This window comes from Lacerta agilis, chromosome 6 (assembly GCF_009819535.1).
Source record: "Lacerta agilis isolate rLacAgi1 chromosome 6, rLacAgi1.pri, whole genome shotgun sequence".
Taxonomy (NCBI): domain Eukaryota; kingdom Metazoa; phylum Chordata; class Lepidosauria; order Squamata; family Lacertidae; genus Lacerta; species Lacerta agilis.
In genome coordinates, this window is record NC_046317.1 from 19,633,611 (window position 1) to 19,655,734 (window position 22,124).

General features: G+C 41.9%; 1 protein-coding gene across 1 annotated transcript in view; it reads right to left on the minus strand.

Moving 5' to 3' along the window:
- Positions 1-266: 266 nt before the first annotated feature.
- SLC30A7 (solute carrier family 30 member 7) overlaps positions 267-22,124 on the minus strand; it is a 28,206-nt gene continuing 6,348 nt past the window's right edge. Inside the window, exons 4-11 of the mRNA XM_033151511.1 lie at positions 21,046-21,133; positions 19,919-20,045; positions 17,646-17,807; positions 15,120-15,170; positions 13,402-13,537; positions 3,819-3,909; positions 2,594-2,743; positions 267-1,008 (exon numbers count right to left, since the gene is read on the minus strand). Coding sequence (XP_033007402.1) covers positions 961-1,008; positions 2,594-2,743; positions 3,819-3,909; positions 13,402-13,537; positions 15,120-15,170; positions 17,646-17,807; positions 19,919-20,045; positions 21,046-21,133 — 853 coding nt within the window. The 3' untranslated portion in view covers positions 267-960. The remainder of the gene's footprint in view (positions 1,009-2,593; positions 2,744-3,818; positions 3,910-13,401; positions 13,538-15,119; positions 15,171-17,645; positions 17,808-19,918; positions 20,046-21,045; positions 21,134-22,124) is intronic.

The window sequence follows — 22,124 nt, forward strand, 5'->3', positions numbered from 1 at the left end:
ATATCTGTAAGATCTCGTGACTGAAGAGCTTGTGAATTAATTCTGAACATGGACTGTGAAGCAAAAGTTCATATCATCTGTTGATTTCATTTTGCAGTTGAAGTAAATCTGCCAGTCAAAGTCTCCAGCATCAGTCAACCCAAGAGGCAATTCATCCTTTGTTTCGAGTGCTTCGTTATTTTCTAATTACCATTAAGAATGCGAAGGTGCTATCAGCCTAGATTTACGTCATGGTGGTCAAACGTTTTGTAAACAAACTCTGCGTAATCATTTTATCTTTGTATTGTAAAATTGAAGAATCACCTCCTTGGAAGTTTAAAAATGTAACAGTAAGAGGGAGTCTAATATCTACCATTATGCAATTACACATAAATCACACCAATCACAAGCAAGAGTCCTATTGGGTACAAGTAGTAGCCATAAAAATTATTAAAAATCCCCGATGTTCAATATCTGTGCTGGCAGATACTTTGACGGAAAAGGCACTCTGAAAACCCAATATGGTTTGGTTCGTTAAGTTTGCAAAGTACAAACAGTCTTAAGCATTGTAGAATGTCAACCACTTTGACATTTAAGAAAAAAATATAAATTTATTTTCTACCCACCCTCCCCGTAGTTAACACTGGCTTTCTGGGAATGAGCAATAACTTCCAGCAGCTTCACAAAAAGCAAAACCAATGATTGCAATACCACATTATCATTAAGTTTGCTGCAGGAACAAACTTGGCAAGTAAATCCGCAGAGGTTTGGAGCTCATGAAAGTCAATCCCAGGTAGTCCATGGCCATGCAGTTTTTCAATTTTTCCTCTCTTTTTCTAGCCCACAAGGCAGCAGTCTGTTCAGTTTTGGACAACCATAGAGAAGACGGGAGCGGGTCTCTGTTCCAAAGGAAGTACAGTGTCTTTTAAAACATGACAGTACTAGAAAGCTTTGGTCCAACCGAGACGGTCAAGATATTTGCTACATAGCGGCAAAGTCAATCTGAACGTAAAGCTGCCTCACTCCAGCCTGCAAAGATGGAAGAAAAGAGACACATTGGAACACAAATTCTAGGGGACTGTGTGACCCATGTCAAAACCCACCAAACATTAAATGGGAACGGATTATCTTGTGTGCTTAATTACATTTTGATTCTGCCTTTGCTCAAAGGAGCTCAAGGTGACGTACATCATTCTCTTCCTCATTTATCCTCACAAAAGGGCAGGAAAGTAGTTTAGGCTGCAAGGAAGTGACTGGCCCAAGGTCTATCACTGAGCTTCATGGCTGAATGGAGATTTGAACCCCATTTCCCCAGGTCCCAGTCCAATGCTCTAACCGCTATGCCACATGGCCTACGGTTGTGAAATTGGCTAGCAAAAGCATGTGACGCGTGGCACGTTCAGAGAAGCCCGCCAGAAATCAAGGCAAAATACACCCTGCACAAATTCCTTTGTTTAGGAAATTTAAACGGAATATCAAATAGCTAGCTGGGTAGTTATTGGACTGCAAGAAGTCCCATGGACTGCAAGAAGATCAAACCTATCCATTCTCAAAGAAATCAGCCCTGAGTGCTCACTAGAAGGACAGATCCTGAAGTTGAGACTCCAGTACTTTGGCCACCTCATGAGAAGAGAAGACTCCCTAGAAAAGACCCTGATGTTGGGAAAGATGGAGGGCACAAGGAGAAGGGGACGGCAGAGGATGAGATGGTTGGACAGTGTTCTCGAAGCTACTAGCATGAGTTTGGCCAAACTGCGAGAGGCAGTGAAGGATAGGCGTGCCTGGCGTGCTCTGGTCCATGGGGTCACGAAGAGTCGGACACGACTGAACGACTGAACAACAACAACAACAACAACAACAACAACAAAGCTGGGTAGTTCAGATCAAATTGTGTGAAAATCTCTCGGAAAAGTAAGAAATCAAGATGACAAACTTTTTATAAAAGAATGGAAATGGTTGATTGAATATTTACCAACAAACTGTAAACAGATAAGAACATTGGCAGGATTATTGTAATAACCTGCAGCTTTATAAGAGTATATATTTAAAGTAGATGAATAAATGATTAAGGTAAATTAATTTGGAATATGCAGAAAATATTAAAAAAAAAAATTAAGGAACCGCAGAAAGAGGGGGAAGGAAGTTGAGTTTTGAAATGTTCAAATGATTGTAAAAATATTGAAATGTATAAAATTGAAAATCATATTTATTTATTTATTAAGTGTGAATATCTCTCTTGCACAAACACACCACACTGTGCTTGTTTCGCTCTTACCCCCTAGACTGCCAGTCACCTGCAGAGCTAAGGATCTAGGCAGCTGGCCAGTTCCTTTTCCTTCTGATATTTAAAAAAATGCAGGCTAGCCTGGTTATACATACATACATACATACATACATACATACATACATACATACCAGTACATATGCACACTAGAATTATCAGAGCAAAAAAGAATTGAATCAGCATTCATAGCAATCACATATTGAAAAGGACCAATCATACACTGACTGCTACAGAACACAAAACGTAATCTTCTTTTCCACAAAAACAGCATTACCCTTGCTGAAAGGAACAGCGCTATTCCTACATTTACACGACACACATCAAACATACCTGAGTAAAAATGTTGTGAGTCTGGCTTAGAATCCATTTTGCGTCAGCATCTGGAGCTACAAACAGTTTCAAAGTCCCTATGTAAACATCAGTACAAAGGGTCCAGAAATGAGGGTCGTGTAAACTGTAAACTCCTTGCAACTGCTGAACCTAAAATACGTAAGAGACATTTAGAAATCAAAATTTTTTAAAGGAAAACAAGAGAAATTTAGTGGTATACAAAAGAGCCCCATGAATGAACAATGTATGCATATTTCTTTTGTTTAAACTGAAATGCAGCAAAGGTACTTATAGACTCATAGAATTGTAGAGTTGGAAGGGACCTTGAAGATCCTCTAGTCCTACCCCCCCCCCCGGGCAATGCAGGAATATGCAGTTGTCCCATATGGGGATGGAACCTGCAACCTTGGCATTATCAGCACCACGCTCTAACTAACTGAGCCATGGTTGTCTAACTGCATTTATAGCCCGCCTTTTTCTCCCAAGAAGCTCCAGGTGATAGACATGGCTCTCCCACTTTTCATTTCATACCCACAACAACCCTGGGAGGTAGGTTAGGCTAAGAGGAAGTGACAGCCCCACAGTCACCCAGTGTTTTAAAATAATACGCTTGATTTTATCAGGACTGTTTTAGCTAATACACATAATCCCTTGAATTAAAAAAAGGACCTCACTGCTTACAGCTTGAAAGCTGAGAACATGTGAATTAATTACACAGGGAAGCTTTCTTCTGCTGATTCACTATATAGGCCTATGATGCTCTGTTCCAATACCTTCTTGGAGCTATTATATTTTACACAGGGTGATATCCAAGAAGTATACAGCTACAATGCAGAACATTGCATTCTCTGCCCCTCTCCACCCCAGAGTATGCTACAGGCTTTTTTAAACATGTGGAGAAGGTACAAAGAGCAGTTTACATCATGAAGCACCCAGTGACTCAAGGAAAATACTAGATGCTATGCTTGTAGGATGCACCTTCGCTGTTCAGCCTAAAATTATGAGCATCGAGAGCATCAAACCCACTGTAGTACAGAAACTGTAGAAAATCAGAAATTTGTTCTATCAGGTAATTAGATTTGTTTCATCATATTACGCTTTTGATCATGCAGGAAGAAGACGTGTACAGGATTTGCTGGAGGACAAGTGTCCTTCAGACGTCCGGCTTCTGCGATTCCATTATCTAGGAGCATGTTTTAAAACTTATGGAAATATTTCAACTTACTCTTTGATAGCATTGAGGCAGACCGCTTTCCAGGGAAGGTGGAGTTCGCTGCATCAAAATTCCAATGGACTCTCTCAGAAGTGGAACGACACTAGAAAGGTTTACAGAAGTCATCTTAAAACCCACACTTTTTTTCTTTTAAAAAAGCATGCAAAACTATTCTTAGGAGACACATGAGAAATAAGTACCTCCCAACCCTCAACTCCAAAAAGAGATTGGGGGGGGGGGGTAACCTGTCTTTGCAAGCAGTGCTGTAAGGGAATATGACAGAGGGTAAGAGGTTTTAAAAAAAAAATACACGGCAAGTTGAAACCAGGGCTGTCAACCAACAGAATATTTTTTCCAAGACCAAAAAAAAAAAAAAGTGAATGAGAGAAAGCTAGGACTTTTGATTTGCTCTAAAGCAGGCACGTCCAACAGGTAGATCACAGGATGTCTGTGGTAGATCACTGTCTCCCCCCAAAGAAGCTCAACAGCTTTGGCTCCCCTAAAAAAAAGTTCAACATTTTTGCCCTGAACCCCCACAAAATGGGGCTTCCCTTCCTAAAAAAAAAAAGTCAACAACTTTGACCTGAAACCCCCCCCCCCCAAAGGATCACTGCCAGTTTTTAAGTCTTTGAGTAGACCGCAGTCTTGGGAGTTGGTGACCCCTGCTGTAAAGCTTTCTTCTCTAAATGCACATCTCTTGCATTAGGAATCCTTTGGGGGACAGCGGTAATTTTGATGAAAATGGCTAAGCCTCTCTTAGCCCACGGAATATAATGGGGCACAAATATATAAATGTACAATTATAACTGCTGTTGCGTATTCCAACAAGATTACTAGTAGTATTCTACTTGCAGTACAATATTCATATAGGCAGCTAGTTTAAGAATCGGTTGAAGAAATTCAACAACAACAACACTACCCATAGCAGTTTTTAGGCTTCCGCCGCATTGTAATCCTTACTGACAGAGACCAACTAGTTGTGAGCTGCAGGAAGTGAAGCCATTTGCTGTGTGTGTGTGTGTGTGTGTGTGTGCAAGACAGCCATTGGAAGGATTCCCACAAAGACTGGGCAACACACTCATCATCCTGCAACCCGAGTATGCAGTTCGGATCGAGCTCATTTCAATCTCTGGCAAAAACAGTATGATGACCCGCCACAATGACATGTTTTCATGGTCATCGTAACCATGGGAATCGGTTCAGAAGCCAAGCCACGGGCACAATGCACGCAATCAAACCGGCCCTTGTGAAAGAAACATGTCACAGGTCACACACAGTTTTATCAAGAACTGTGCAAAAGAAAAGAATGCCCCATTGTTGCTGGGCGTTGGATATATAAGCCCCAGGAGGAGAGAAAGACTAGCCGCAGAGTGCTTAAGACGCTACATAAATAATGCCAGAGGCCGAGGGAAGGAACGTAAGTGGTTACAGAAAGGCTTCAGCTTGCCCAGAATCAAACAGGAAGCCTGGGGCAGCCAGGGAGATCTCCCAAGTTCCTCGGACAAAAGGGGGTGGATGGAGTGTTGGCAAGACAGGAATCCAAATAATGACATGCATTATGCATTTAAAAGTTTGAAGAACCTGCAGAGCTTAAAAATACACTTGCATCCAGAGATGGTTTCTCAAGAGCAAAGGAATATGGGAGCATTACAAGGAAGACAAGCAGTGCAAACTCATGCTTCTCGCTGCTTCCCGTAAAAATCCAGAGTTCAGGAAAATATCATATTTTTACACTTCTAATAAATAAGCTATTTAGCAGAACAACAATATTTCCTTGCCGGGGGGGGGGTCAATGCCAAGTCTATCGGACAACAGCCTGTGGCTCAGGGACTTTCTAGAGAATAACTATGGGGTAAGAAATACCCCAGATACAGGATTTGCAGGATCTTCCTGAAATCTACATGGAAGAAATGATGGTTTAAAACACGCACGCGCATTGTTGATTCTGCAGACCCAAGATCCATTACAACGGTAATTACAATAGCCATAAAAATGTAGAAGAAATGCAAGAGGCATTCCTGTCCTTGCATCTGGCTTGGGGAATGTTTTTCTTATGATCCAAGATAATAAGGGCGGGAGGGGAGGCGAGGAGAGAGACCATAAAACAAAATTACTAGGGACTGGTTCAGCCATAATGAAATGACTTGTCGAAAACAGCCAGCTGTGCACTTCTTGAAATGAGACAACCCAAGGATTTCAGCAGAGCTCGAGCTGCAAGCATTTGGAAGCAATTAAGAGGCTTCTTCCGCTAACTTTAAAAGCGACAGTATCATGGAACCGGTAGACGCAGAAAGGTCTCATGATGAAGGTACTGGGATAACCAACAGGCACAAGTTCCGCTGCTTAGGATTTCTTCGGCTCCAAAGCACAGGCGCAATCTCTAGGGGGCCCATAATCTGGGGCCCTGGTCAGCACCCCTGTTCCAAAATGAAGATGTTACTAGCTGACTGGGGGCATATTGTGAATCTTCAGACACCAACTACAATGTAAACGGGAACGTGTGTGTGTGTGTGTGTGTGTGTTTACACATACTGCACAGCATACCAATGAGAAATAAAGATATCGCGGTTATCGGCCATTCTGAATACCTCTAACCTTCAATGGCATAGTCCATAGTTATTACATATGCCATTACATAACAACCAATAACTGTATTCATGGTGAAATAATGAGTCTGGAAAGAACAAAAACTTAAGGCAGAGATGAAAAAGCTTGCAATACACTGCTGCTTCCATATATATATATATATATATATATATATATATATATATATATATATGTTTCCTTTTTTGAGCTGGAATTAAAAAGAGAGAGAGGAATACCCTCCACCCTGTCTGGAACAAAAAAAACAAAAAAAAGAACATTTGAACTTCATTTGAGCGCATTAAATTTGAGGAGTGGCCGGAAAGCTCTTGACTCAAAGCTGAATCCCAATGGCACCTTTCCCAGGCGCTTTGGGTCCTCCACAAACTGCTGTTCACTGGCAGTGTAGCAGAGGAAAATACCAATGATCCAAACTTCCAGGCCAACAGCTCCAACTTCTTGGAGCCAGTCCCAAAGTATGTTATCTCCACACCTTAAAACAGCCAATTAAAGCTATGGAGGAAAAACATTCCTACCATCACTTCCCAGGCTGAAATACAGACCACATTGGAGCCTACTAGACATCCCTAAATCTCATGGTGGGCTCAGGACATCCTCAGACTCAGGATTCCCAACCCACAACACATTGCACACTGAGCTGTTTAATTTTAGTTTTAAGCCCACTTCGGAACAACTGCAACACAACAGTCCTTAAAAGGAAATATTCAAAAGGAACAATGGGAGGGGAGGAACCAGAGAAACTATTCCTTTTAGCAAGAAAGTTACGAGATTCTCAATGAAAACTGTGGAATCATCAATTCAAGTAATTTAGGAAAAGTCAAAGAAGTTTTTTGCTAGATGACCTCATAAGCCTTTTTCCAAAGGTCTGTGGCGAGGCGTCGCCGCAGGAGGAGAAATTTATGTCAGTCCATCCTACTGCAAACATTCACACAGCTATTGAGTAATAAATTCCCATCAGAGGCTGTGTGGTTTGAAATTAAAATGTTTGGTATATGTATTGAACAAACACCGGGAAGAATGTGGACAAAAAACCAGGTGGATAAACAGCAATAGTCAAATAAAAGCCTAAGAAACATGGCTGGAAAACTGTGGCTCGCGATTCTGAATCAGGAAGCAAGCCTAAGCCATAATTTGCCAGATCAGATGCAACAGAAAACTATGGTCTGGTGGAAGGGCATAAGGGGAGGGGTGAGCACACAAGGGTAAAGTACTGCTTGCAAACCAAGCTAAAATCTTCATGGGTTGTGTGTGTGTATGTGTGTGTGTTGGGGGGAGTATAATGGGCCATATCTAACACTGTACTACTGAAAATGATGGGACTTCCGTCTCCTCCCTGCTGAAGTCTCCACACCTTCCCAACCTGCTCCAGGGGGTCCTCCAACACGCCAGGGCAGATTTCGGGAGGGGGCTGCAGATAGAAGAGTAGGAAGTCCATTGTGCAAACTGGACCCCCTTGGATGTCGCCCACTGCAGGTTTTTTAATGGAGTCTGCAGTCAATAAAAATGGGAAATGAAGCACCAAGGAAAGCTCAGCAGAAGCTTTCCCCTTTCTTTTAAGGAATGGACTACTTAAAACTGTCCTATGGAAGATTTCTACCCAGATTTCTTAGGGAATTTCCAGCTGCTCAATAGGAAGGGAGCGACAGAAAGAAAATGTGAAAGAGGGGGAGAGAAAGGGCAACCTGGAAGAAGGAACAAACAGGTATCAAAGTCTCCAAATTCAGTAGCATCTAAAAATCTAAGTTGGAAATACTTGACTGACATATCTACTTTGGAGGGCGCAGGATAAGGCACAAGATTTAATTTTCTTTTGCAACTTCAGAGTAGTGCAGTGTTTCGACTACTGAGCTAGCTAGCCAGCTAGCAAGGGCTGGAAACATTTACATTTGTATCTAAACCATTTCAGAGTCTATCTACTTTGTCCAAAAATGTACCATGGAAATTACACTTGAAATACAGCCACTTTTGTAGATTAAGAATGTGCACCACCATTAAGGTACATCATTCAAAGGCTTTATTTCTTGGCCCACTTAATATGCAGCACATTCATTCTTCCAGCTCGGTATAATGCTTAGCCTTTGGTGTTTCCGCATCACCATTGTGGCTTAGACAGTGGCTTTCTTGAGAACTCTTGATTAATGTTATTCTGTGTCACACAGCGAATCCTATGTATATAGAAGATTCTAGAGCAGAGCCAACATTCTGACATCTTTGTTGTGTGCTTGGAAGCATATCTATTTTTGTTTGGAAGGAACTACATGCCTGCATAAATCACTGTGGTTCTTGGAAAAGATTAAACTGCAATCTGATATCAAGTTTGGTTGTTTTCTAGGGACAAGCTAAAGGACAAAAATGATTTCTGTAACTTGTAAAGGTTTAGGTAGGATGTTAACGAAAGATCTTTGACAGCCACTCTTAAATTCCAACCATTTTTCCATTAAACTTTTACAAACAATAACGTGCGTTTTTCTTTAGTTTTTTAAAATATTGGGGCAATATATCAGGGGCCTTGTTTGAGACAACCACAGTTTTCTTTGTAAGCATGCTTATGAAGAAACCCTCAGTTTCCCCTTTTGAGTGAGCTTCATTCAGCTCTGCACATTTCCCCGACTTATTTTACACCAACCAATCAACTCCAGTACGCACAAGTGGGGACGCATGTTCAAGCCCCACACTGGGCAAAAGATTCCTGCATTGCAGGGGGACCCTCATGGTCCCTTCCAACTCTACTATTTATGATTCTGTCATTCAGCAACTTCTATAGTGAGACATTTACACTAATTTGACTTTAGTAGAGAGCAGGTGGGTGCTGTGGTCTAAACCATTGAGCCTCTTGGGCTTGTCGATCGGAAGGTCGGTGGTTCGAATCCACGCAACAGTATGAGCTCCCATTGCTCTGTCCCAGCTCCTGCCAACCCAGCAGTTCGAAAGCACATCAAAGTAGAAACGGACACCATTCACACATAGAAAGCAGAAACATTCAGACACAAGTAGGAGAATATTTCCACCCCCCGTGATACTCCACTGTTGACTGGAGAGTCACTATAATCCAACCTAGACTTCAAAGGGAAGCTCTGTTGTAGAATTGCTGGACTAGGACTTACTAGCCTGGATAGCTTAATGAATTAAGGAAAGACGTGCGGATGCAGAATTGGCCTCCACGGTCACTTATGGACTCACTGTTAAGATCCTGTTCATGGAAGACCATCTTACTCGGCTACGAGTGATCGCAGAAGAAGAAGAAGAAGAAGAAGAAGAAGAAGAAGAAGAAGAAGAAGAAGAAGAAGAAGAAGCTGATAAAGTCAAAGTTGCGAGTTTGATCCTGCATATTCCTGCATTACAGCAGGTTTGACTAGATGATTCCTGAGATCCCTTCCAACTCTACGATTCTAATAAACTTCTAACAGTAAATTAGTAAATTAAGTCTATTTTATTCAGACTTAATTGGGTCTCTGGATTTCTTTCCTACTATAACAATTAGCAGAACAGAGGGGGGCTACTATTTTCCATAGTACAGTGGTACCTCGGATTACAAACACTTCAGGTTACAAACGCTTCAGGTTACAGACTCCGCTAACCTGGAAGTAGTACCTTGGGTTGAGAACTTTGCCCCAGGATGAGAACGGAAATCACACAATGGTGGCACGGCAGCACTGGGAGGGCCCATTAGCTAAAGTGGTACCTCATGTTAAGAACGGTTTCGGGTTAAGAACAGACCTCTGGAACGAATTAAATTTGTAACCCGAGGCACCACTGTATCTGCAACTGTCCATGTGTCACTGTCACTGTCTGTTCTTATCTCAGGGCCTTTTGGCCCAAGACTTGACATTTTTCTCTCTGTATACCTGCTGATTGGAGAGAACCTTTCATGGATCTAATGAAGTGGGCTCTAGTCCATACAAAGTGTGCTCTAGGCCCCAGCAATTTGAGAACTGTTTTCATTTTATAACAGTAATTAATATCGGAGTAGGACAGGACCTGCTATTAGCCTTAGAATACCGAAGACATTGTTTAAAGAACCGCACAGCAATTGACATCCTTCCATATACAGGTGAAACTCGAAAAAAGTAGAATATCGTGGAAAAGTCCATTTATGTAAGCAATTGTTTTCATTAGCTACTGGAGTTTAATATACGAGATAGACTCATGACATGTAAAGCGAGATATGTCAAGCCTTTGTTTGTTATAATTGTGATGATTATGGCGTACAGCTGATGAGAACTCCAAAGTTGAAATTGTTAATTTGGGGTTCTCATCAGCTGTACGCCATAATCATCACAATTCTAACAAATAATTCTAACAAATTCTAACAAATAATTCTAACAATTCTAACAAATATCTCGCTTTGCATGTCATGAGTCTATCTCATATATTAGTTTCACCTTTTAAGCTGAATTACTGAAAGAAATGAACCTTTCCACGATATTCTAATTTTTCGAGTTTCACCTGTACATACAACCATAATACAGATATTGCCCGCTTGTTGCGCAAAAAGGCTGTGTTGCCTCATTCCCGTGTTGCATGACACAAGTCTGGTCTGGAGCCAAGGCAATGACACGGCACTATCATAAAACCGGAACATGGGATTGATAGCTGGTGCTGGTATCTTTTAAAAGAACCACAGAAACATGATTCACAAGTCAACAGAATTAAGTCGGAATTAGCTGCCATCAGCTTTAGACCCCCAAGTTTCAAAATGTAAAGAGCTGGAGAGCACTATAAATCAATGAAAGCCAACACTGTCAACGGGATTCAGATTTAACGCCAAGAAGTTAAGGTGGTCATTGGGCCTGGGTTATTTTGCAGCGGTGCCTCTGATTCAGAAATTGCTTCCAGGAGGCAGAAGTGGTGTTGTCCTGCAGCCAAATTTCACCCTTCTCCTCCACCTCCTACCCATACACCCTTTCCCCAGCAGCTGGCTGCTTGCACTTTCTTGCGCTACCAAGAAATCATCTGTGCAGCGTGCTCATCTCCCAGAATTCTCACTTCCAGATCAGAGAGAAACAAAATATTACACAAACTTGATTTAGATGCTGAGGGTGTATAAGCTTGAGCTGCAACTCTGCTTTTCTCCGTTACCCTTGTGGAATATTAAGAATTATTCCTAACTAAATACAAGTGGAGGTAAGAAAGCAAAAGAACCCACGTAGAGAAAATGAACATATTGTGCATCTCAGGTTATCAATTTCCATCTTTTAGCAAACGTGTAGTTTTCATACTGAAAACTATGTATTTCATGTGCAAAAGATTCCCTTTCCCACTTAGAAATCTCTACATACAATAGTTTTTGTATGGTACAGCAATGAATAAAAAAATAAAAACAGTTCTTGAGCCTCATCTTCAAAAGCTAAATAATCAGTATATTCTTCATTTGGCAGAATGGAAGACAATTTTGTTCATAACCTCAAACAAGTCCATGCCCGGTTTTTATTTGGAAGAAAGGGTACTAGCTCAAGTATTCTACTATCTACTAGCCCCACCTTTTTTGAAATCTCTTCAAGAACACACCATAGTGCTGGTCTCCAAAGGTAGAAGATGTCCCTATTCCATGCCTCCTCAACAGGAACACTGACAAAATTTGGGGGAGTTATAGGAAGGTAGCCATGTTGGTCTGCCGTAGTCGAAACAAAATAAAAAAATTCCTTCCAGTAGCACCTTAAAAACCAGCTAAGTTTGTCATTGGTATGAGCTTTCGTGTGCATGCACACTTCTTCAGATACACTGAAACAGAAGTCACCAGACCCTTAATTTGTGGGAGAAAACAAAACCTTCCAAAAAGGCTTAAAGTGAATTTAATACGCTAAGCCTTCATCGCTGACTCAGTCCACAAAAGCAGATATAAGACGGGTAAATCAGGGAAAGCACACATCTAAGACAATCGCCCCAAAATATATATATTTTAAGAAAATTGCTGCTCCCCTTCTCCCATCACGTAGGAGCTTAGTTTTAGTGGGAGCACCTAGCAATCTAAACACCACAAAAGTGAAGTACAAATTGTATGACTCAGGCCTACACATATTGGGCTCTATACACAAAGGCCAAAGTTCTCGTCTAAAGAAGTCGTTGAAAGCTCCCTCTATTACCATCTTAAGACAGGAACATTGCAGACAACAGTTTAGACCTGGGACTGCCAACCTGTTTTGGTTCATGGGCAGGTCTTCGAACCGGAGAAACTGCCGCCACCATCGAGCACAAATTGCAACCTATTCCATTGGGTCCAACAGAATGCTTCTTTCAATCCTAATTCCAGCAGGGGGAGAAAACCTTGTGGTTGCTTTGGAAAAACCTCTTGCGGGCATATCTGTGCCCTCGGGCATCACACTGGCAACCGCTGGTTTAGACTCCTATTCTCACTCCGAAAGCTTTTTTTTAAAAAAAATTGCTCCTAACGTGCAACTTAATGAAGAGTTCTGCGTGACTGAAAAGTCTGAATGCCTTGTCAGCTTCTATTTAGAACCGTTTCTGAAAGCTACGTTACACAGTTGAACACTTTCCCGGTTCAGAAATCCATTGCTGCGTGGGGTACTTTTTAAATAAGCTTGAGACATTCCACCAAAAAGGCAGCAAAAAGCCTCAGAAGACAACTACGGATATTTTTATGAGAAGTTTGGCAGCTGAGTTTGGGTGAAGACTACACTGTGTGCCAGCCGGCAAGACTCCATTGAATTTGAGGCCATTCTTGTCCATTTAGTAGTACAGTACATTGCTTATATAAACAACACACAACGGAAAGATGTTTCACAATGTGGGCCAGAAAGGCCATTTTGCAAGCCTAAAATGCGCAGAAATTACATGCGCAAGCAAGATTGGCTGCCGACAGGAGAAAGTTAGTTTTAGGTGTCAAACTAAACGGCTACACAATTGGGGGGGGGGGAGGAACGAGTAAGCAATAAAGAGAACAGCTGCTGCCATTATAGCAATTGACAATAAAGGCTGCAATATTTGCTTTAATTCCAAACACTAGAAAATGACCACCCATCCCAGCACTTACCTTACTCCTATAAGCATAGCTATCAGCATCGAACAGATAGGATCAGCTATCATTAAACCGTAGTTCTGCATCAGTAACGCAGATATGATTACACCAACACTTCCGAGTGTGTCGGCAACAATATGTAAAAATACACCTACAAACAAACGTACGTTAAGATCAGTAAGCATATTAATGTATTTTTTTCCCCAACCTAAATTTCAGCAGGCCTTCAAATAAGTGACACAGCCGACACAGCAGACAAACAGTTCCTGTGTAAATATTTACTATGGTACTAATAAAACTACAGGAGAAGCCTATTATCACATTACATTTGCAGGAGAAATCTACTACAGCAGATCTCAATTCCATTCTGCAAAGGTAGTGGTCAGAAGCTGTGAGCCACAAGTGGAATCCATACCGGGGCTTTCCCCCAGTTTCCAGACGATGCAGTGCAGGCTATTTTCACATCACTCAGACAACACAAACAGTCCAAGAAGTGGTACCCATGCCAAACATACTATAGTTCCTTCATATGATCAGGAGCATTTTTACAAGAGGCGTTGCCATTTATTTACATCATTTGTGGGTCACCCTCTAACAAAAGTCACCTGGGTGACACACACGATGAAAAAGAACCTGTAATAAAATAGGTTATTTTCCAAAAGAAAAACAAAAAAACTGTAATAAAATAATACACAACAATAAAATAAATTTTCACTACTTGTCTATATACCAGTTTCCCAAATGGTTACATGTCCCTTCGTAGTATGCAAAGCGGAAGGAAAATCTTTGTCACAAGATCAAACACCCTTTTGAGGGCCTGAACATTTTGTGGAGCAATCATTTTTCTCCAAACTAATAAAACACCAAGCATGATTAAAAACCCACCGCTAATATATTTTTATTAGCTGAAATGTTTTAATACATTTTCATGAGCTGAACTGGAAGAAAGCTTTGCCAGAAGGAAGTTTTGCACACACAAAAAAAGTTTACGATCCTTTCTGCATTTCAACTGCTGAAAATACTTTTCGTGTGCCAGCAACAAATTCTTTTGCCAAATACGCTACTTAAGTTCGTATATAAATACAGGCAAGTTACACAAATCAGAACAAATGTCAAGCCACTCCATTTAAATGATATGTAGCACCTATCCTAAAACTAAGCCTAGGGATCCCTCTGCTGGTAGCTGAGGGCATAATCTCCCATGAAAGATGGAGCAGTTCTAAAATGACTTGAAAAGCTTATCTGCATTGCATTATTACTTCATTTTTTAAAAAAGCAGCTGCTATCTTTAACCGCTTCTGTCTGTCTGGTTTTGGGGGCACATGGATGGAGCTGCAGGGAGCAGAGGGAATTAACAAAGCTTTCATTTCTCCACATTCTGCTAACAGCTCCCTACACTGGATTAAAGCACATTCCGTCAGTGCAAAGTGATGCAACTCACAACAACTGCTCCTTCCTGTTTCCTTCTGAACACAATAGGACATAAGCTAAGTACCGGTAAATTCTCGAGTATGGTGTAGAAAAATAGGGGTGGTTGGCTTTTGCTGCCCAACTCCCCAAGGGGCTGAGTCCCCCAAGTCCAGGATCGGCCAGAAAAGAAATGTGTATCCTCATTATTAGTGAATTTCAACATAAAACTTTTATAAATACATATGTCTTTTCCAGATTCGCACTATGCTATTATTGCTTCATTTCCACCGACACTGTTTTAGCACACTCTGTTGATAACATACCTTCTAAAATCTGTTTGCTGGATCCTGCAGCCAATTCAATGGGATGATTATCTGTAAAACAGCAGGAAGATAAAACTCATTTATCCTTTCAATGTTATGCAAGTTTCTGTTCAGCACTGAAGTTCTCTTTCAGGTATCGTATTATTTCAGCAACTGCTTATACAGCATCACCTTCTTAATCAAATAGAACTGGAAATCCTTTTTTAAAACTAAAATAAAAACTGAACCTAGAATGCTTTTTTAAACTATAGAGGGAGGAGGGAAATCAATGAATTCTCCAAAATCCAAACTTTCCAAGCGATTTCATGTTAGGTTCTGTTTTGAGGGGACAGAAGAGAAAGATGGAAGAAGCAAATTAACAACGCAGGCACAAGCCATAGAAAGCTCTGTTGTCTGCCAACTTGGGACATAATGTCACGATTTCCAAACAATGGGGCGTAACTAAGTGCAGATTACTATTAGGCTGAGAATCCAGAAACAAGTCAAACACGGCCAGAACGTGTAATGTTCAAGGCCTTAAAAACAAACACTTAGAAATCAGACATGAATTATCTCTTATTACAGGAGTCCAAATTATTCTGCAGCTAAACCACTGACGTTTTAATTACCTGTTCAAAAAATAAATAAAAATGGGAGGCTGAATACTAGACAATAATTATTCAATATCTACACAGCATGATTTTTTTTAAAAGGATCTTTTTCAGCCACCTTCCTTCGCTGTCAAAAACGCAATCAACAATTCTGTTATTAGCCTACGCCTCCATCAAGCTCAAGGCAACATACATGGTTGTGTTGTTGTCCCCACTCCAACACATTTTATCCTCACCGCCAACCTATGAAGGAGGAGGCGGGGGTGAGAGAGGTCTACTGGCCCATGATCACCCCCCCCCCCGGAAAGTTGGCAAGAAAGTGACTCTGAGTCATTGTCCCCCTTCACCTTCAATGCAGTTAAAGAAAATGTTGCCATGAACCTTGAAATAGAACTGATGCCAGTCCTCATTTAACCTGCATTTGAATCTGTGTTAGTTTGTGCTTTTCAAATGACAGCAAGCAGCTTCAGATACAGATTTGCAAGGATCCATTTGAATAAAAGATTTCTACTGCATGTAAGTATACACTTAGTGTGCTGTTGTTATTATTATTATTTATTAATTTGTTAGTCACTTTATTTTGCCCGGAGCAGCCCAAAATGACTTAAAACCAAACAGACAGACAGACAGACAAAAAAAACCCCTACATATATACATTAAAACCAAGAGGGGAAAGAAATACATTTAAAACACCCCACCCCCTTCTAAAAGGCAACAGATAATTAAAGGCCAAAGGCCTGGTTATACAGGAAAGTTTTTGCCTGATGCCTAAAGATATATATAATGATGGCTCCAGGTGATTTTCCCCTGGGAGATCATTGTGTGCTATTAAGAGCACACCTACCCACATCTGAGTGGCATACACGTGTATTAAATAACATCATTTAAATAAATTTTAATTTAAATACATACATATGGCACATAGTTCCTATTCACAGCAATTTCCCTTGGAACACACACAGCAAGAAACATAATCATGTGCACATATCACAAGCAACATGGGATACTTACAATCTCTTACTTATAAAGTCTGCAGAAAATGTGTTAAATGGTCAGAAGGCAACATTCAACTGTTTCCATATAAGTCATACCTTGGTGTCAGGGAACTGTCCCCGGCTCAGCGCAGGGTGGTGGAGGGGTCTCGGGATGCTACAGAGAGCCTGAGCCCCACCTGACCAGTAGCACCTCCTCGTCCAGCGGAGGGAGCAGCGAGGTCTCCAGTGGGGAGGGGCAGGCAGCCTCAGAGGCTGGAGAGCCGAGGCTCTGGGGGTGTTGCAGAGACCCTGCACTCATCTCGCTCAGCGGGCGAGGAGGGAGACACGCTACTTCTGTCGCCCCAAGTACGCAGAGGGGTGAAACGAAAAGAGGGGAGGCAGAGATTTCGTATACTGAAACTCTTATGTTGGGGTCAGAACCGGAAGGGGCCACTCCCAGATTCTGCAGACGGGTGATACAGACATGAACTTTTAAGCTCTGCACTGTACATAGTATGCACAATAAAACTACTAAAGAAACGGCTGGAGTTTTGCCTGGTTTCTCATGAGCAACCATCCAAGGACCTTACACTTGATTTTCGAACAGCTTAGTTCTCAAACGTTTTGGCTCCCAAACGCCACAAACTCGGAAGTGAGTGTTCCGGTTTGCAAGCTACTTTTGGAAGCCGAACATCCGACGGGGCCTCTGCAGCTTCCGATTGGCTGCAGGAGCTTCCTGCAGCCATTCAAAAGCTGTGCTTTGGTTTCCGAAGGTTTTGGAAGTCGAACGGACTTCCGGAACGGATTCCGTTCAACTTCCAAGGTATGACTGTACAATCAATGTCATCTTCCTGTCCTGAAAAGTCAAGAATCTTGCAGTGCATCCATGCAAGGGTTCCACAACGAAGATGACACAACGTGTGCATGTGTATCTGTGAATCTGCTATGTCATATACACTTACCATGGCAGTAATCTTGACTCTGAGAATCCCCATGTCCATGGCTGTGATCATGAGAATGTCCATGTCCATGCCCATGCTTGGAATCATGGCTGTGCCCGTGTCCTCCATGACTGTGTCCATGGCTTAGAGCCCCGTTAAACAGGGAATGGCTATGCTCATGCCCTGCAAAAAGAAATTTGTTGGAGTGACTTAGAACACTTCTGTGTATTGTCACGACTAATACGAACTTCTCAGGGTTATCCTTGTAAAGTCATTTCTGTGGGTGAGGAAGGGGCAGCCTTCTTCGGTTTAACAAATGTTAAGACGTTTCGGTGCTTGAGGCAGAAAATCCCCATTGTTAAAACAGAAAACTTGCTGCCCCAAAATCTACCTGTTAAATCTACCTGTTAAAACTGAAAATATTTGATACCCCAAAATCTTCCACTGAAGCAGCCTGCCTCACCCTGAAACAGCAGCCTTAATTAGTGTATCTAATTAAAAGTAATCTTAACTGTTTGATTATATGCATTTAAATTAACTTATAGAATAGCTTTGCAGGAAAAAACAAGTATAATATTTATTCTCAGTTGATGCATGTATGAATCACAGAAGAGGTATTGTCATTTTTTTCTTTTCGTCCCAGGAGAGGTGGCACATACCATAAGGACCTATATTTCAGTCAATTAATTGATCAAAAATATTGTGATCAACTAAAAATGTGCCCTTGCTCAATCTAGCCAATCGACTAAGGCCCAGTTTCAGACGCAATTATCATAGGGCACAGGCCAATAAACCAATTCAGACATCAAAGGGAACTGTGGTTTAAAAAGCTAGGATAGATGCATGAAAGCCAGGATTGCCAGGGCTCATAAGCACATAGCTCTAGCTCAGGCTGATAAGCCATGGCTTGAGAGAGTCATGCCTGAACCTGACCAAAGCATAGCTCTATTCTACACTAGTTCAGAACAAAGCCATAGCTAAAGTTCATATTTCTACACAACAGTAGTTTCATCACAGGTTATATCGCCTATTTAAGCACTACAGTCCCCCCCACGCATGATATTTCCCATTATTTGCATATTTCCAGATCATAGCTTGTACGCTCCTTGCAAAATGTAAAGCGATACTACGTGCCGCATATTAAAAATTCATTTCACATATTAAGCACAGATGGCAGTGAAAACCAGTGAGTTGTAGTAGCATACTATATAGGACTTAATGAGCTGGCCAATAAAAACAGCAAAGCAGGTTCTGGTTCTTAAAATGTCAGAATAGATGTCCAAGAACATGCTAGTTTGGGAGCAGAAGAGGTTTGCACCACTACAAGTTCTAGCCCACTCATTTTTTTACAGCGGTGTTTTGCTGATGCTAAGGAAGCAAGGCCTTCTAGTGGCTCTCTAAGCTATGGAACAACTCTTTCTTTCTCCTGAAAAATTCAGTAGACATCAAAGGCATTCCAAGGCTTTGCTGGTTAAGGGTGACCAGTGGTTCCTGATACTGCAGCATGAGAGGCACAGCACAGCTGTATAATGAATGCACAAGACATCTCACTGGGGCTTTGCTGTACGACAGAACATAGTACAGTCATACCCCGGGTTGCGCATGCTCCATGTTGCGTACGTTCGGGTTAAGAACGCCCGCAAACCAGAAGCGTTTCTGGAGCATGCGCAACCCCTGCATGCGCAGTAGTGCTCAAATCGCGCTACTTCCGGGTTTTCGGGGCTTTTTCCGTGCATTCGGGATACGCACGCCCACGTTACGCACGGCGACCCGGAACGGATCGCGTGCGTAACCCGGGGTTCCACTGTACTGAGCCATCTAGTGAAACTGGAGACAAAATGATTGATTAAAGGCCTCTCCAGATTGGTGTTTTGTTGGAAGTGCATTCTGCAGCATGTCACGGTTGCAATAATGGTGCACTGGTGGAAGATTTATACTGGACCGTCCACAAATCATTCCACTTTGTAAGTTGTTCTGCGCTGCTTCCCCAATGTTATTACATTACTACAGGGCAGCAAAAATGGGACATCCCCACCTCCCCCCCCAAAAAAAAAAAACCCAACTCAGAACATTTGAGGTATAAAAAGTTACAGGATTTAAGCAGGAAGTTCTAGTACATCCACTGAGTGGAAATTAAAGAGTATGTTCAACCCAAAGCTTTTGCAGGCACAAACAAAATTGAAAACGGGGTCGTGTCTGACTGCCCCAATAACATCATGAGCACAAATCATCATGAATGTGTAATAAAAGGGATGCCTGGAGAGGCCCGTAAGGTTATTGTTTGAGCATCTTACCAGAACCATGAGAGTGGCCGTGTCCTCCGTGTTGGAACACAAAAATTCCTATCAGGTTTACAAGGAAGCCGAGTATAGAAACTGGAAGAAGTCTTTCATGATGAACGTCAGGAGGTTCAAGGGCTCTCTGCAACAGGGAAGCAGAAAGTTTCAGAGCAAGTCATTTACAACATCCACCTATAAAACATTCTCAGGTTATCCTACACATCAGTGTTCTGTGAAGCATAGTCTGCATCCACACATAAGGAGAGCCTGCAGAATTACGCCAGCATCCTGTTCTCACAGTGGCCAACCAGATCCCTGTGGGAAACCCACAAACAGGATCCGAGCACAAGAGGACCCTCCTCTCCAGTGGTTTCCAGCAACTGGTATTGCAGAGGCAGAGCATAGCCATCATGGCTAGATCCCTTCCACCAAAGAGCACTCAATCAAGTTGAACCATGGCTTGTTTTAACCCCCCAGGGATGCTGCACACATTACAAAAACCCAGAACCTGGTTTGTCTGGTTTACTCTGGCCATGGTTTGTTTCAAACCAACTATAAGCACTAAACCAGAAATAAGTCAAGAGCAGGTCTTGGCTTATTCCTGGCTTAGCACTTATCTAGTTTGCTTGGGGGGGGGGGGGGAAGACTGAAGAATCAAGTCAGCAGATGAAGCTGCCATTCTCTTTCCTCGGGATACATGACGAATGTTTAGTATGGATAGAAGCTGCTTGGAATATCTCCCTTGTGCTACGTCGCTCCTAATTCTTTCTGGGGATTGCACCACCATTTGGTCTTTCTGAGAGTAGAAGTGTTGGCTGCCCATAGCCTAGCCCTCTGATAGGGAAGCATGCTATGGTTTGAGCCTGCTATTTAATATGATAATGGGGCTAAAACTGGGCCTTCTCAAATCTTGAGAAAAGATGGTTTGGGAATGCATTTCCTGCATTTGGAAGCACTATTGCACATATTTCTTTGCTCTGGCAGCACTGGTGCTATTGACTTTAATGCCACTAGGTTCAGGCTTACAGTGTCATGCACACCAGGTCTCTGTGGGACCAACTTCCAAGTAAATAACCACAGGACTGAACTGCACAAATCAGTTTATTTATCAGGAATGATTTATAGCCATCTTCATAACATACCTCAACACCTTCAGAGAAAATGAAGAAGGCTGTGAAGATCAGAAACAGACCGTTGACAAAGCCAGCTAGTACTTCTGCTCGAACATACCTAGAAAGATTTTTACAAAGATCTTAGTAGCACTCTGCATTAGCCCAAATTCCACAACTATTGAAGTCTTAGTTACAGGTGGGTAGCCGTGTTGGTCTGTCATAGTCAAAACAAAATAAAATAAAAAATTCTTTCCAGTAGCACCTTAGAGCACACGAAAGCTCATACCAAGAACAAACTTAGTTGGTCTCTAAGGTGCTACTGGAAAGAATTTTTTATTTTATTTTGTATTGAAGTCTTAGGTTTTTTCCCTGTAGTTGAAAAACCCAGTAACAACTGGTGGATGAATAATCTAAATAAAGTGATATTTTAAAAAAGAATAACTAATGCAAGAATTGAAGCTAGCACCTTGTACTATTTGCTTCTAGAATGCAAATAAGGTATACAGACTCCACACCAGAACTGTATCATCACAAAAGCCCCTACAATAATTTTTCAAAATGAGAAGCACTGACCCACTGAATGAGAAACAGAGTCTTGAACACTGCTTTCAAACCAGCTGAGTGAGAAGACCCAAAAGCGCTGCTGCTCACATGGATCTGCAGGCACAACACCAGGTATGGAAGATTTGCTGCAGAGGGGGTGCAGTCCCCCATTTCCTGCAGCAAGGCAACGTTCAGCTTGCTTCTTGCCAGCAAGCAGCACTTTGCATGAACCCACACAGAAAGCAGCCCTTAGCCAGGTCAAAAGCAGCACACCAGGCCCTGCTTCTCATTTGGCAGATGCTACTCCCAGCAGCATATGAAAGCTCATTTTTCCTTTCATACTGAGGCCAAAACCAGATATGCCATGTGTTTGCTAAAAATGTATTTCCCAGTTTAACTTGAGTGTGTGCCAACTTTATCGTAAAATTAAGTGCACAGGGGATAGCAGTAAAGCCAACTTACCTCCTCATGCTCTGCTGCCTGAAGAGTTGCCTTTTCCCCATCTCCCAAATCAGCTCACTTTCATTATCAGAGCTTTGTTAGGCGGAGGAAATTAAACTAGTGGG